Source organism: Rhinopithecus bieti, unplaced genomic scaffold (genome assembly GCF_001698545.2).
Source record: "Rhinopithecus bieti isolate Rb0 unplaced genomic scaffold, ASM169854v2 scaffold_30732, whole genome shotgun sequence".
In the NCBI taxonomy this organism is placed as follows: Eukaryota; Metazoa; Chordata; class Mammalia; order Primates; family Cercopithecidae; genus Rhinopithecus; species Rhinopithecus bieti.
Genome location: NW_016814045.1, coordinates 3,777,059 through 3,794,220, shown reverse-complemented (window position 1 = coordinate 3,794,220; position 17,162 = coordinate 3,777,059). Strand labels below are relative to the sequence as shown.

The window sequence follows — 17,162 nt, the reverse complement described above, 5'->3', positions numbered from 1 at the left end:
CTACCATGTTGTAATGCTTCATAACCAGTAACCAAATGGTAGAATTAGACAGCCAAGGCCTTGTATTCTAATGGGAGAAGCTGACAGGTCCACCTGCAATGACCAGATGGGTGGTCTGGGCTCAGGAAGTACAGGTGCTTCGAGAGCACGGGAGATAGCAAGCTGGAGCCATGCATGGGGGCCACAGGAGGCTTCCTGGAGACAGGCCAGCTAAGTTGGGTCCATGCTCCTCCCCCACTGGCACAGACCACTGGGATGCTGGAGAAGGCTATGCAAGGGAAGGAACCTGTATAGGAGATTTACCAGCAGGAAGGCCCCAGTGTGAACTCCAGTCCCTCATGATGCCCTCAGTCCTGCTGCTGCCCACACGACAGGGAGCAGCTACATCTCCAGACTCCTCCAAACCCGCTCTAGCTGGTGACCGCTACACAACAGACTCATTTTCCCTCTAAATGTGTTTCCCCACTTGTAAAGTAGGCATTACTGTGCCACTCTTACCCACCCCACAAGGTTGGGTGGGGAGCTAAGATAAGATACCATTGTAAAAATGTTATTATTCCTAAACAGGAACTAAACGTAGGCATGCCCCACTTTTCTGGAAGTGGGTTATCATTGTGGATCCTAATAAGAACCAGTGCGTAGCAATCACTTATATCCCAGACATGATTCTAAGTTCTCCATGTGCTTTTACTCATTTAATTCTCACAATAATCGTTGGAAGTGAGAAGTCTTACTATTTCCAAATTTCAGATACAGAAACTCAGGCAGAGAGAGGTTACTTGCCTTGCCCAAGGTCACACAGTGCTAGACCTGGAAGTACAGGCCCATGCTCCTTCCCACTCCTCTACTCTACAGGTCCGCCTCCTCATAATTACCTCCTTTTAACATTGATGACACGGACCATAGACTGAGCCACTAAGTGACCAGGGTCTAAATGGCCAATGCTGCTCTGTGTCTAACCCCTATGTACAAGCTGGGTGAAATGCCGCTGGGTTCGGTGCAGATTCTTTTGCATCACAGACACCACCTCCAGTCTCTAACTCTCATTCATCTCTACCTCTTCCCACTTATCTCCTTCCCTCCCTCGTCCATCCTTCCTCCTTCCCCTGGTACTATCTCCCCAACACATCTGCCTAAACCACATTAAAAGACCAGAGCGGTTCAGAAGGAACCCCAGTTCTGCCACTCACTACTGTGTTATCTTGGGCAAGTGACTTCACCTCTCTGGGTCTCACTTTCTTACAATGGGGATGTTAACAGTACCTATCTAGCAGGGTTTTTAGGATGCTTAAATGGAGAGGAGCACAGGCTGTCCCCTCTACTCCCAGGTGTCCCCCATATCCCTAACCTCCCTTTGTGTGCATTCAGAGAGATGAAGTCTCCATCCTGAAAGATGATAAAGCTTAGGAGTTAAGAGCTAGTTGTCTCTGGAGTCAGACAGATGTGACTTTTGAGGCCAGTTCTGTCCTTTCCTGGCTCTGTCCTCAAGCCTAGGGCTGCAGTGTACAACTGCTCAGGCTGTGGCCTGCACAAGGCCACCCAGTCAAGAGAGCAGTGAAGGCTGGCACCCAACCTGTGATCTGCTTGCCAAGGCTTGCACACTGCCCTCACGCTGTGCCCACCAGAGGAGTATCTTTGTAATCCACAGAAAGGCACTGTAGGAGCCAGGGACAGGCTGCTTGAGTAAGAGGCTGCATCTCCCTAAGCCTCAGTTCCTCCAACTGTAGAATGCAAGAAATAATGGTCCCTACCTTATTGGGTTCCTGGGAGGCTCAGCTGATATTAATGCCCATACATGACTTGACTTAATGTCCAGCCATAGTAAGTGCTCAGTAAATGGTAGTCACTTTTCTTTTTATTCGCATTATATTATCTCCTGAACAAGGCTCACTCCTTCAGAACTTTGTGTCACTTTTAAATCTACTTTCCTGTAGTTTGCAACCAACAGCTCTGTCGACCAACACTTAACCAAATTAATCCTGTGTCTAAAAGCAAACCTTGAGAGGGCCCTCGGGGGATGCCGAAGCTTCTCTCCTCCTGCATAAATGCAACCTGTTTCTTCATTCCCTCCGCACTTGGCCTGACTTCAACCCCCTTCCCTTTATAGGCTGCTGTCGCCTGGACACACTCCAGTTTGCTGGTGTCCTCACTGGGTAGACTCTGCTCCCTGCTCTTCCAGGCCAAGTGGTCTGCCTGAGGACTTGGCAGTACAACTGGACAGGATGGTGGAAGCAACTGAGGCTTCCAACAGAAGAAAACCATGCACAACGTGCGTTAGTCTCTGGAGCATGAGCAAATCAGGTGTGTCCATCAGATATCTGGAGGTGGGGCAGGACTGTATGTTACTCCCTGACCAGCAACTCCCTGCTTTCCTTGGGAATCTTCCCTCATCCTCTGCCCAGCAATGTCAGGTGAGAAGGTGCCAGTAGATTGGCTTAAGATGTCCTGGACAGATCTTGAAACTGGGTATTCAAGGTGAAGATCCGTATTCATTCCAAGTACTCACTGATGACAAAAATGAAAGTAACTGACTTTGGCACTTAATTTATAAATCTATTTCTGCCTTGCATAAGGGTTTCTTAAGGCTCCATTTGAAGAAAAGCAGACATGACTGACAAAGGAAGTGGCTTTGCCTATGAATACCCAATGCTGTTTAGTCTTCTAGATGACTAACAGGAAGCTCCAAGCCGGAATGCCCCTCTGCTAAGTTTGATGGCTTATCTCTGTCCTTCATTTTGCTTCTGACCAGTCTAAGATGGGCCTAACCACTCTCAACTTTTGAACAAGGGATGAAAAAGGCAGAAAAACAAGAGGAAGAAATCATAGCTGGGTCCACCCTGCCCAGTGCCTGTCCACAAAAGACAAATCGGGGAAGCCTACCCACAGCCCCTCAGGCCCTTGGCCATTCCCACAAATACCCATTCCAGCTTCCCCATCATGCAAGGTGGCCAAGCCCTGGGGAATACTGATACATTCCCTATGAAAGACTTGACCTCTCCTTGTGCCAAAGCACCATACATAAGAACCAAAGCAGAAACTGGTATCCTGACAAGCCCACCCAGAACAAAGCATTTATGGCCAAGGATCAAAGGGATGTTCCCAAGTACCGAAGCCATCTTGGGTCGCTGAATCCAGCAAGGACTCATACTGGAAATCCCAGGTTGGCAAGCCACTGGACTGCTATTTTGAGGCAGAGGGAACTTCTAGCAACCCTGGAAATCAAATCCACTGATTAGTTACTGATTCTACCTAAATATATTGAAGTACTCTATTAATCAGGAGTCCAAAGAGAGGGAGCTAAGGTGAAAGTAAACACCATTGTTCTAGCACAGTGGCTCATAAAAACAACTAAAGAAGGGTCTCTGTGCTTTGTGCAATTTTAGGAGATAAGTTCAATGTTTCTCTTTGATTTATATATAAGGAAACTGAGGAAGGGGTTGGTAAACAACTGCTCCACCTAATAAGACATATAGATAGATCTCAATGTCTAAATTCTAACTACTGTACACCCTGCTTCCTAAGAAAATGGTAAATATTTAAAGCACATTTTATACACCAAGTACATACTGCATCGTGTTTTCAACAGATATTCATGTGAACATCTAGTGTATGCTAGATACTGTCCTAAGTACTGCAGACACAGTATGTAGTACCTGCTGTGTTCTAGGTATTGCTCTGAGTACTATAGTCACAGTGATAGATAAGACAGACAAAATCCCTAGTACTGCCAGGTGTAGTGGCTCACGCCTATAATCCCAACACCATGCGAGGCAGGTGGATCATTTGAGGTCAGGAGTTTGAGACTAGCCTGGCCAACATGGTGAAACCCCGTCTCTACTAAAAACACAAAAATTAGCTGAGTGTGGTGGGGTACACCTATAGTCCCAGCTACTCGGGGGTGCTGAGGCAGGAGAATCGCTTGAACCTGGGAGGCAGAGGTTTCAGTCAGCCGAGATTGCACCTCTGCACTCCAGCCTGGGCGACAGAGCAAGACGCCAGCAAAAAAAAAGTCCCTAGCACTTTACTTGTATCAGTCCATTTAATCTTCATAGTAACCTCAAGTTACTAGTCTTCCTGTAACATACAAGAAACTCAAAGAGATGTTAAGGAACTTACTCATAGACACATAGAAAGTGGCAGAAAGCGAATTCAAACCCAGAGTGGAGTCCAGAGTCCCTGCTTCCTCACCAGGCCATTGCAGCCATCACACTCTATTACACATACTGGACTTGTTTGTATCCTGTCTTTCCCTCCAGCCTCGGTAAGGATGGAGACTGAGTCTATCTTGTTGACCACTGAATTCCCAGCACCTGGCCCACAGCAGAAGTGCAATCAATATTTATTGAACTTTTAAGAAATGCTCACTGGACTGAAGGGATGTGACTGAACACGAAGGGCAGCTATGTCCCTTCTTCTGGCTATATTCTTTCTTGCATTTCTCAAGATTGCTTCAAGAGACGCTGACCCAGCTTAGCTGCCAGTTTTGATTGCAGCCATCAAGTGCCGTGTGACCCTTTGAGATGGATTCGTACCTCATCTGGGGCCCTGCCATCTGCTGACATGTTTGAAAACACAAGCTTCAGCCAACACCAAGTGTTAATAGAGTTTGGACAAGTGACTGTATAAGAGGAACAAAAGCAATAATGGAGAAAGAATGTAATTGCCCGAAGCTCACTTCTCCAGTCCCTGAGCTGGGTTTTGGAGAGTCTCCACTCCAGGGGGAAACAGAACTAGCCGGCAGGTCCACTTTGGATTCAAGTGAAATGCGCTCACGGAAACACGCAAGCAGAGGAAGTCTCTGGACAGGTGTTGACAGCCTCAGCACTGAGGCAGCATCCTGACACTGCATCCACAGGGCGACTGCAATGACCCAGCAGAAGCCTCTGGCAGTCACCCCAGAGCTCAAACCCGGGCGCTAGTCAGCAGCGAATGAGGCCAAAGAATTACAGCCAGAGGGAACCTAGAAGGAGGAGGTGTTCCTCCACCCACCAGGAAAGAGCAGAGGAATCACAAGAACAGCTAACCTCTGCCAAACACTTACCACGTACCAGACACTATACCAAGGGCTTTACGCACAGTCACCCATTCAATCATGAATCTGCAGTTCTTGGGGTGTGTATGATTATTATTGTCTCTGTTTTACAGGTGAGGAAACTGAGGTAGTGCAAGATCAAGTAAACATCCTGGGGTGAACACAGCAAAGAAGGGGCCAAGTGAGGATTTCACCCCAGACAGGCTGGCTCCAGAGCACACGCTCTCAGCCATGCACCACACTCACATCGCCTCTCATGAGTGGAGATGCATTTGGCCCCGGCACTGTGCCAGGTGCTTCAGGCTTCTTGCTGGATCATGATATCAACCTTATGGACTGCATATTGTAGTGGTCAGTTTTTAGCGAGTCAATGACATGCCCAGTCAACAAGAGGAAACTTAGGATTCCAATGAATTCTCTACAACAGTGATTCTCAACTGGGAGTGAATTTGCCCCACTGGAAGAGACATGTGTTGATGTCTGGAGACATTTTTGCTTGTCCCAATCTCGGGGAGGGGAGTTGGGGGTGTCAGTGCTACTAACCTCTAGTAACTAGAGGCCAGAGATGCTGCTAAACATCCTACAGTGCACAGGACAGCCCCATAGCAAAGACTTTCCTGGCCCACAGTGTCAACAGTGCCAAGGTTGACAAATCCTGCTCTGAAACATCATGCTGGATTTCACTCTCTCCATTCTAGTACTCCTATAGGCACATTCACACTCACATTCTCACACACTCCTGGACTCACACATGCACACACACACTACAGAGCTGGAAGAAAGTTTATGGTGAAATCAACCAAATCAGCCCTCCAGCCCCAAATGCAGAGAGTATCTGGCACTCTGCAGGATCCTGCAGGTCAGAAAAGTGGGGTGAGAAGGGGTGACTCCTGCTCTCCCAAGCTTCTGTGAAATCTAGTTGAAGGGACAAAATAAACACACAAGAAACAAGGAGCTGTCTTCAGAAGTGAATGGCTAAACTGCAAGTCACAGCAGCTGTGGGCTCTCAGAGGGAAAAAGAGGCCCCACTAAGGAAGTGAGACTGGAGGGAGAGGGAGGGGCAGAGACTGGCAAGGGGAAGAACTGGACTGAGAGCCCCCAAGGAAGTGGGGAGAGGGTGTGACAGCAGGGAAGAGAGCGGGGAACCAGCTTGATGTGCGAGGGATGGATGGCAGGGCCATCTGAATGGAGTCCCAGGGAGACCTGGTGAGCTTACAACAGTGACCATCTGCAGGGGTCCACCATTTGGAGACGAGTTCAAGAGTACTCTATTGCTGTGCTATAATGCTCTCACGGGACCTCGCCTCCTGACAGGGAAAGGGATGGGGTGGGAAGATAAAGGCAAGATGGGGCAACTCAGTCCATCTGAATCCTGTAAGGTCATCAGAAAATTTTAAAACCTCCAGCCCCTACCCTTTACCCATGCCCTTCCCCCTCCACTCATCCACCCACCCATTCATCCATCCATCCACTCACTCATCTATCATCCATCTACCCACCCATCCGTCTAATCAACAACTATCCATCCATCTATGAACCCACCTCTTCACCTATCCTATCAACAACTGCTGGGCACCTGCTCTGTGCTGTAGAAGAACAACAGACATGGCCCTGCCATCATGGAGCTTACATTCTAGAGGTGCCCAGATCATTCAACACGAGGCTGCAAGGAAGTATGAAGGGAATGACAGCAGCTGTAGTAACTTGAAGCAAAGCGTGGACTGCCCCCAACCCATCCAATGGGGACATCAGTACTAATAATGGTGTTCTCCGCTGCCTCATACAAAAAGAGAGGTTATGACTGAACAGTAAGCTTCCCGAACTGTTGTATTCACCTCTGGGCCCAAATACCCAGCTAAGGACCATCACTCAGTGCAGGCTTATTGAACTTAATTGATCTGAACAGACTATAAGAATTGTTTTCTGACTCTTGACAAGCTTCAAGAATTCATACTATGGGCAGAACGCTTTGGCTATGCCTATTGTATTTGTTTATTAAATAGTTACAGAGTAAAATGAGCACGTTTTACCAGGGACCTTAACTGGCTTCCATGAATGACTTTTGGTGACACTGCAATGCAGAACTGCCCATGTGCATATTTTTATGGGAAGAAGGGCTTCTAGCTGCCACAGGATTCTCAAGAGGATGTAGGCTACAATAATGATTAGTTTCTCTGACCTCCCACATTCCTGCTATTGCATTGATGCTGAATAGACTCAAAGTTAACCCTCCATACAGCTCTGCTCTCCAACAATGTACCAGCTAGTGGGGAAGATGACATACAGTTACCTAACTAAAAGACAAAGTGAAAAGGGGTGACTTCCATAAAATAGAGGGGGTGAGGTATGATAAAACTGCCTGGAACAGGCTGCATTTCAGCAAGACCTCAAAGATCTATGCCTCAGTTTCCTCACCTGCGAAATAAGGACAGAAGTTATTTTTCTTAGGGTATCTGTGAGGGCTAAACATGATAACACGAAGGCTTTGTAAATGTACCATGTACTATAGTACTGGTACCAAAACAGACATATAGACCAATGGAACAGAACAGAGACCTCAGAAATAACACCACACATCTACAACCATCTGATCTTCAACAAACCTGACAAAAAGAAGCAATGGAATACGGTGGAATGGTGCTGGGAAAACTGGTCAACCATATGTGGGAAACTGAAACTGGACCCCTTCCTTATATCTTATACAAAAATTAACTCAAGATGGATTACAAACTTAAATGTAAAATCCCAAACCAAAAAAACCCTAGAAGAGGCCAGGCACGGTGGCTCATGCCTGTAATACCAGCACTTTGGGAGGCCAAGGCGGGCGGATCACGAGGTCAGGAGATCGAAATCATCCTGGCTAACACAGTGAAACCCCGTCTCTACTAAAAATACAAAAAATTAGCCGGGCATGGTGGTGGGCGCCTGTAGTCCCAGCTACTCGGGAGGTTGAGACAGGAGAAGGGCGTGAACCCAGGAGGCGGAGCTTGCAGTGAGCCGAGATTGCACCACTGCACTCCGGCCTGGGCAGTAGAGTGAAACTCCATCTCAAAAAAATAAATAAATAAAAATAAAAAACCCTAGAAGAAAACCTAGGCAATACCAATCAGGACATAGGCATGGGCAAAGACTTCATGATGAAAACACCAAAAGCAATTGCAGCAAAAGCCAAAATTAACAAATGGGATCTAATTAAACTAAAGACCTTCTGCACAGCAAAAGAAACTATCATCAGAGTCAACAGGCAACCTACAGAATGGGAGAAAATTTTCGCAATCTACTCATCTGACAAAGGTCTAATATCCAGAATCTATAAGAAACTGAAACGAATTTACAAGAAACAAAAAAAACCATCAAAAAGTGGACAAATGATATGAACAGACACTTCTCAAAAGAAGACATTTATGTGGCCAAGAAACATGAAAAAATGCTCAGCACCACTGATCATCAGAGAAATACACAATGAGATATCCATCTCATGCCAGTCAGAATGGCAATTACTAAAAAGTCAAGAAACTATAGATGCTGGTGAGGCTGTGGAGCAATAAGAATGCTTTTACACTGTTGGTGGGAATGTAAATTAGTTCAACCATTGTAGAAAACAATTCCTCAAGGATCTAGGACCAGAAATACCATTTGATCCAGCAATCTCATTACTAGGTATATACCCAAAGGAATAGAAATCATTCTACTATAAAGACACATGCACACATATGTTTATTGCAGCACTATTTACAATAGCAAACACTTGGAACCAACCCAAATGCCCATCAATGATAGGCTGGATAAAGAAAATGTCATACATATATACCATGAAATACTATGCAGCTATAAAAAGGAATGAGATCATGTCCTTTGCAGGGATAGGGATAAAGCTAGAAGCCATCATCCTCAGCAAACTAACACAGGAACAAAAAACCAAACACTACATGTTCTCACTCATAAGTGAGAGTTCAACAATGAACACATATGGCCACAGGGAGAGAAACATCACACACCAGGGCCTGTCGGGGGGAGGGTAGGGGGATGTGAGGAGGGGAGAGCATTAGGACAAACAGCTAATGCATACATGGCTTAAAACCTAGATGGTGGGTTGATAGGTGCAGCAAACCACCATGGTACATGTATACCTATGTAACAAACCTGCATGCTCTGCACTTGTATCCTGGAACTGTCAGTAAAATTAAAAAAAAAAAAATGTACCATACTACAAAAGGTGAGGCAATGGTATGATTTATGCCAATGTCAATGACTACTTAGATCAAGGTTTTCACTAGGAAAGACCTCGATGCAGTTCTCATTCTTCTAGCTATTCAGACCAGAAACCTTGGAGTCACCAGTGGCTCCTCTCTCCTTCTCATACCCACATCCATTCCATTCCAAGAAGAAAACCCCATTTGCTTGACCTACAACACATACATCCCGAATCTAAGCACATCTCACTGTCTCCACTGTTCCCTCCTGCTGCAAGCCACCGCCATCTCTTGCCTGAGTTATCACTGTTGCTGCCTAACTGGTCCCCCTGCTACCACATTTAATTCCCCCTGATTAATTGATCATAAAACTACTATGCTCAATCCTTTTAAAACATAAGACAGGTCGTTCTACAATTCTACTCCAAACCCTGCAATGTCTCTACTCCAAACCCTGCAATGTCTCCCTCCCCCATTCAGGTTAAAGCCTCACAATACCTACAAAGTACTGCTCCCTATAACCTCTCTCAGAGAATCCATTTCCTACTGCTCTGTGCCTTGCTTACTCTACTGCAGCCACACTGGCCTCCCACACATCAGAGAGGCTTCCTCCTCTTTACATTGGCTATTCGTTCTACTTGGAAGGGTCCTTCCCTGACTGCCACCACCAGGGAAGCCAGCAGCAAAAACCCACTTTCCAGGCAACCCCTCAAGGTTCAGCTGACACTGGGATGGCCCTGCTGCTGCAGCCCACCATGTCAGTCAGGGTGTCACTAGGCCTGGCATTGCACCATTTAATTCAACCAAACAAATGCCGATTGCCCCATTCAGATCCTGTGCTGTGACAGTGTGCATATCATACTGTCCACCTATGTCTCTATCCATCATCTTAGCTTAGACTGTGATCCAAGGGGCCATGTGCTGTCAAGGGAAATGAGTGCCCTAGAGCAGGGTTCCCCAACTCCCCAGGCCACATACCGGTACCAGTTGGTAGCCTGTTAGGAACTGGGCTGCACAGCAGGAGGTGAGCAGCAGGCAATCCAGCATTAGCCTGAGCTCCGCCTTCTGTCAGATCAGCAGGGGCATTAGATTCTCACAGGAGCAGAAATCCTATTGTGAACTGCGCATGCGAGGGATCTAGGTTGTGTGCTCCTTAAGAGAATCTAATGCCTCATGATCCGAAGTGGAACAGTTTCATCCCAGAACCATCCCTCCCACCCCGCCCCACCTCCCCATCAGTCTGTGGAAAAATTGTCTTCCACCAAACCAGCCCCTGGTGCTGAAAAGTCTGCAGACCACTGCCCTGGAGTGATGAACGGAGAGGGCTCTGGAAAGTGCCCACGTTAGCGGTCATACTTTCTCCAGCCTCAGTTTCTGCCACCATGACTTTAAACCAAAGCAGAAGCTGACCTGGTGGGGGGCAGGGAGACAATGAATGACTTTCTCCAAGGAGAACTAACAACAGAGTAAGACTTAAGCAGCCCGCAAACTCAGCCTGTTTTTCAGTTCACACCAATTAAGGGAAGGGGGAAGAAAGGAGAAAGTGCCTATTAAAGGGGACATTTGTGGTGTCTCTACCCAGACTCCTCTGGAGTTGCATGGTGATAAGCACTATCATTCCCATTTGCAGAACATATGCTGCACAGCACAGATTGTGGCTCCCATGTGTAACTGACTATTAAATTAAAGGCCTGTAAGCTTTAAAAAAAAAAAAAAAAAAAACCAACAAATCCAAAGGTCCAGAAATTAGCAGAGCAGTATGGTGACTACATTTCCTCTCAACAGACAGCAGCAATAGGATGCTGATCTCAGGAGGAAGCAGAGTTTAGAAAACACAATCTGTCTTCAAGACTCATTCAAATGCAAACATTATGGTTAGGGGCAAGATGTCCACAGACTAATGAGGCGCCCAGATAACTACGGATTAGGACAGTCTCCTTACATGAACTCAAACAGCCAGCCCAGCAGGCACTCCTGAACAGCCCCAAGTTGCTGAAGCCTCTGAAAGTAGGAAGCCCCAGCACCTAAGAATTGGTGGTAGGAAGGAATTAGATGTCTAATCCATGTATTTTTGTTTCACCAGACTAATTTCTGGGGACCAGTCCAAAGGTACAGTCAGCCACTGTAGCAAAGATGCATGTATTAATATCCCTCCAAGCACTGGCTTTGGAATTCTTTTCCCCATTGTGCCTGAGAGGCCTTCTCACATCATCTAATTCAAGACCATTCCTGATATTCTCACTCATATTACAATAGCACATATCACAATTTGTAATTATATGGTGACTGATTTATTAATGAAGTTCTCTTTCATCTTCCCTACTAGACTGTAGGCCCCAGAAGGATAGGGGCCATATTGGCCTAATTCTAGTAATCTCAGTGACTAGCATAATGCCTGGCACACAGACCCAACAAATATTTAAGAAGTTAACGAAGAATGAATGAGTGAACAAATGAACAAGTTAATGAGTGAATGATGCTCTCTATACTTTCAACTGTTGCTTTTGGCAATAAAAGCAGTATAATTGGTCCCTCTGTAGTGAAGTTCTGCCCTGGGTGTGTTTGGAATGCAGGTTCCACTCAAAGAATCAGTCCCCACCCATGGTTCCTGCTAGATGAGTAGCAAGCCATGTGACCCCACCTCATAGTCACAGAGAATTAGACCTGCCAAGGGCAGCATCCTCACCAGAGTGAGGCCCATTCTTAGGCTGGCAATGACCTCTGATTTGGGTGGTCTTTCTTACAAACGGAAACCAAGCTGCCACTCCCTTCTGTTGGGACTTTGAACAAATAAACACACAGAAGATTAAGTGGATGCTTGCCTTGCAAGGTTGTGCAGAGAGGGGTGGGTTGCATGCTGGGGTCACCACTGTGGTGTTAGAGTACCAGCTATGAAGAGCAATACAATCAAAGGGAGGTGGTGGGGAGAGAAAGGAGACCAGAGCCGGCATGCTCAGAGAAGCTGAGAAGCCATGAGAGGAGAGGCAGAGGATTCCAGGGTTGCCTCAGTTCAAGCCCTTTCCGAGGCCTGGCTCCTCCTGTTTCCTGGATTTCCATATGATTCTTCTGACCCTAAAATACACCACTTCCCCCTGCTCTCCCACAGATACATACCACACACATTTTCCTTGAACTGGTTTGACTAGATTTTGTTCCCTGCAACAAAAATCCATGCTGCAAATGACACCAGCACACATTGCCCACTCCAAGTCTGCCAGTGTGCATGGATCAGCTCTGTCCAGGGTACTGGGCTGTGACAGCATCACCCACATCCCTGGACCACGGGCTGGTCATGGATTCCTCCATATTCCCCAACCAAGATGTGAAAAAGATCCCTTCTCTGCTTCTGCAGAGCCTGTTATAGTTTGAATTGTGCCCACCCCCTCCAAAAAAAGAGACGTTGGAGTCCCAACTCCCAGTACCTCAGAATGTGATCTTATTTGGAGACAGAGTCTTTACAGAGGTAATCACATTTAACTGAAGTCACTAGGGTGGGCCCTAATCTGACTGGATGTCTTTTTTAAAAGGAGAAATGTGGAGACAGACACGCACACAATGAGAATACCACGTGAAGATGGAGGCAGAGATCAACGTGATGCTTCTGCAAGCCAAGGAATGCTGAGGATTGCCAGCAAACCACTGGCAGCTGGGGGAGAGACCTGGAACAGATTCTCCCTCATCGCCCTCAGAAGAAACCAACAAATATTCCTCAACACTACACACTGGTGTAAAACCACAGCTAGAGAGAAGCTGCATACAGAACAGGTTTCTGATCAAAACGTGATCAAAATATGCCACTTCCATAGGGCATATTATTTTGAGCTGGATGCACATAAGAATCAATAGGTACAGAAAGAAGCTCTCCTGGATATTTATTTATCTGAAGAAACTCCTAAGAAATAAGGACTGCCATAAATCCCCTCTCCCAGGGAAGTTTTATGACCATGAAGAAGACAGAAAGTTGGCTCCAAGATGGACCTGCACAAATAACCCTTTATCTTCCATTAGATTCCCCATATATTTCCCTTCCCACAGTTTGCTGCCCTTGGAAGCCTAAAACCCTCCTTTGTCTTGCTACTTCTCTAAACCTTTATTGTACCTTTGCTAAGATGCTGTATAAGCTCAAGTTCAAACCAACCCTTTGAGTACTCCATATGTAAGCAGGATGTACACGCTAATAAACTTGTTTGTTTTCTCTTGTTCATCAGTCTTTTGTTAGTCTAATTTACAGAAAACCCAAGATGCAGTAGCAGAAAGAAGCTTTTCCCTCCCCTACAAGAATAGCTACAGTCCCACACAAATCTGTCTGGCAGGCTCAGCTTCAGGGTAAACAACTCTTTTCTACCCTCACCCTTTGTCTCAGGACTCCTGCCTTGAAGCCCTCTTTATAGTCCCAAAATACCATGCCAGAGACCACAGATTATTTGTCACAAACTTGTGTCCCCACCAAAATTCTTATGCTGAAGTCCCAGTCATCAGCATCTCAGAATGTACTCCTATTTGGAGATAAGTGCATATTCGGAGATAAAGGGGTGATTAAGTTAAAATGAGTCCTTTAGGGTGAGATGCTAATCCTATATGACTGGTGTCCTCATGACAGGAGGAAGAGGCAGCAAGGGAGTGCCTGCACAGAAAGCAATGAAGAGGCAGCAAGACAACCACCTGCAAACCATGGAGACAGGCCACGAGACAAGCCAACACTGCTGGTACTTTGATTTTGGACTTCCAGCCTCGAGAACTGTGAGAAAATACATTTCTGTTGTTTAAACCACCCAGTCTGTGGTATTTTGCTATGGCAGTCCTAGCAAACTAATATATCCTCCTCGGTATTCTTCCTCCTCTCCTTAGTTAGGAAGAGAACTCCTAATTTTTAGCTGGGTACATGGCTGCCTACATTACAGACTACATTTCCTAGCTTCCCTTGCAGCTATAGTCAGTCATGTGATTACATTTTAGCCAATAGGAGGTAAGAAGAAATGTCAAGTGTGCCTTCAGGTAAATGTCTTTAAACGGAAAAGTCATGACCTTCTTTTTCCCTGCATCCTTTTTGCTGGCTGGAAGGTGGGCCTGATAACTGAAGCTTAAGCAGCCTGTGTGGCTCAGAAGGCAGAAGACACATGCCAAGGATACAGTGTGAGACATAGAATGAGCCACCTTACCACCTCTTCACAGACCATTTCTGAGCTTTCTATGCAAGACATAAACAAACTTGCAGTTTGGTTAGGCCACAATTTTGGAAGTTTACTGTCACCCTTAGTCACACTTAACCCTAACTGATACTGTTAGTTTCTCTTTCTACCTCCTCCTTTTCTACCCTTTCCTCTCTCCTGCAAGGAGAAAGCTCTCTTCACTGACAAGAGCCTCAGGCAGAGTGGATTAACCTAGTAAAAGTTAACAGGCAATGTTGATTATAAGTGACCTCCTGCTAGATTAACCAGGCAGTAAGTAGACAGGTAAAACTGTTACCCATTTACCTTCTATTCTAAGTCCAGTCCCCACTCCTGTCCTAACTAACTATTTAACTTCTTCCAGATGACACTGCTCAAAACCTCCAGTGCTCACAGAAGGAAATCCAAACTTTGAAGCTTGGCACTTAAAGCCCTTCACAACCTAGCCATAATCTACCTCTGCAATTCTTTTTAACACTAAAAGCAATACTAAAACCAAAGCAGAATATTTATTGTTTGACCCACACACTGCAGGGATGCCAGCTCCCTGCCTTTAGCCATGATGTTTCCCTTCTAGATGCTTTTCTGGTGCCATGACCTAGGGTCTGAAGACAATTGAATTTAAGGCCCAGCTTCATTGCTTCCAAGTGATGTTAACTTGGTTACTTCATCTGTAAAGTGAGAATAATACACTGCCTCACATGCGGGTTCTGAAGTCAGACAGAGACTGCATGACATTTGGTCTTGCAAACCATGAAACACTACAGTCTCATAAGGCATGACTGCCCTGAATCTGGCATTAGGGTGCATCCTGGTGCTGGTGTCTCTTGGTTCTGCAGCTGCTAGGTAAGCCCCTTGACCTCAATCTCTAATTCTCATTGAGCCAGCACACTACTAAATGCTTTCCATGCATAACCCCGTTCAATCCTTACAAGAGTCTCATGAGACCTGCATTACTATTAACACTCCCACTTTATAGACGAGGAAACAGACTCTGATTTCAACTCAGTTCTGACTTCCCAGTCCAAGCCTCTAGCCTTCTACATAAGTCCTCAAGGGCAGAAGCTGTATCCTTCCTTACTTTGTAACTGCCCCTTGAGGATATGAATTATTATTTGTTCTCTGGATGGGAACCATTCATATCAAAATGCCCCCCACCCCATGCCCGGTGCCTAGTAATTGAGTGGATAACTACTGATCTCTCCAGGGCAGTGTTTCCCAAACAGTGGCCTGGGGACCCCCTGCATCGAATCCCTCTGGGCGCTTGGGTCTTCCAATGCCTCACCTGCTAAATCTTTATTTCTGAGATGGTGTCTGGTATCTGCCTGTGTAGGAAGCTCCAGAGTGACTTTTTAATTGATATTTAAGTTTGAAAACCACAGTGAGTCCACGAAGATTGCACCACGGATGCCACTTAGAGAGAGTAGCAGCACCTGAGGCCTCCCTTCCCCCCAGTCACCACTTCCGCCCCTCAGCTCCAGGCAGAGGCCTCTGGGAGTTTAGATGGCTGAGGCTGACAAAGCTAGCTTCTTGGTTACCCTCAGACCACCTGACGGGAGCCTTTTTCCCCAGAGGCTCTTAGGGGCTGAGTAGAGAACCCCACCGTCCAGCCCCATCCCCCAAGTTTGAGCTGCCCTCTGGATGCCCTGCCAAATCGGGAGTCACCTGACCCAGAAGGAACAGACAGGGGAAGCAGGCAGATGGGTGTCGCTTTGGAGGGGGTGGAAGTATGCATGGTGGGCAGGCCAAGGCTGAGCCTGAGGGAAGTGCAGCTCCCTCTATAAGGCCAAGTCTCCCATGCGGCGAGTTGGGGCAAACCTGGGGACGATGAATCTGGCGCGAAGAGCTGAGTTGTCAAGCGCAAGTCTTGACTCTATCTCGGAAATGCCTAAGGTTCCCTCGGCCGGCGAGAGGGCGAGGGCTGTGCTTAGCGTGCGGGGTGGGGTCCCGCCGTCCTCTCCCCGAGCCTCGGCTTTTCCGCCCCCAGGGCCCCGCCGCAGGCTGCGCCCTCTGACCTGCAGGCGGCGCGCCCTGCCCACCCCGCGCCGCCAGCCCCGCAGCATCCTCCTGCTCGCGGCTCTCCCGCCACCTGTCCCGCTCCCTGCCGCGCCCTGGAGCCCGCACCTACCCACGCCGTGCCGCTCCTTGTCAGCTTTGCGCCAGGGGGCCATGACTGAGCCGGGGCCTCGCGTCCTCCTGTGGGGAAGCCGGCAGGGGGTAGCTGGGCTCCGCAGGGCCCCACTTCCTTCCTCTTTTCAAACTCCTCTCAGGGCCCGCCCTCTCCTCCCTCCCCGGGGCTCCCCGCTCCCTCCTCCCTCCCGTTGAGCAGGGGCACACTAGAAGGCTGGTGCCCGGTAGGCTGGGACACGCCAGCCCACCCCACTTCACGCAAAGCTTGGGGACCACTCCCACCTTGTCTCCTTCCCAGACGAGGGGGCAGAGGCCAGTCCCCACCTGGGACTCCCCAGACCGCCACCACAAGTGCAGAGAGTTTCCTGATTGCCATGCCTAGGGGACTGAACAAACCATCTCCTTAACTCCCCTCAGCATGAGCTTTGGTGTGAGATCTGGGTTCGAATCCAGACAGGGACAAATGAATTCATTTTTCTAAGCTTCAGTTTTCTTATCTGTGAAATGGGATACTAGTACCTACTTCATATGATTATTGTAAGGGTCAGAGAGGCAATGTACACAGCACGTGACATGGAGGTGGATCGTTTACAGCCGCCTGTTTTTTTTTGTTTTTTTTTTTTTTTTTTTGAGATGGAG

The 17,162-nt window shown here is 47.2% G+C and overlaps 1 protein-coding gene across 1 annotated transcript in view; it reads right to left on the bottom strand.

Annotated features, from left to right (window-relative positions):
- Positions 1–16,638, bottom strand: part of DOCK2 (dedicator of cytokinesis 2) — a 443,859-nt gene extending 427,221 nt beyond the window's left edge. Inside the window, exon 1 of the mRNA XM_017849424.1 lies at positions 16,522–16,638. Coding sequence (XP_017704913.1) covers positions 16,522–16,564 — 43 coding nt within the window. The 5' untranslated portion in view covers positions 16,565–16,638. The remainder of the gene's footprint in view (positions 1–16,521) is intronic.
- Between the last annotated feature and the right edge of the window lie 524 nt (positions 16,639–17,162).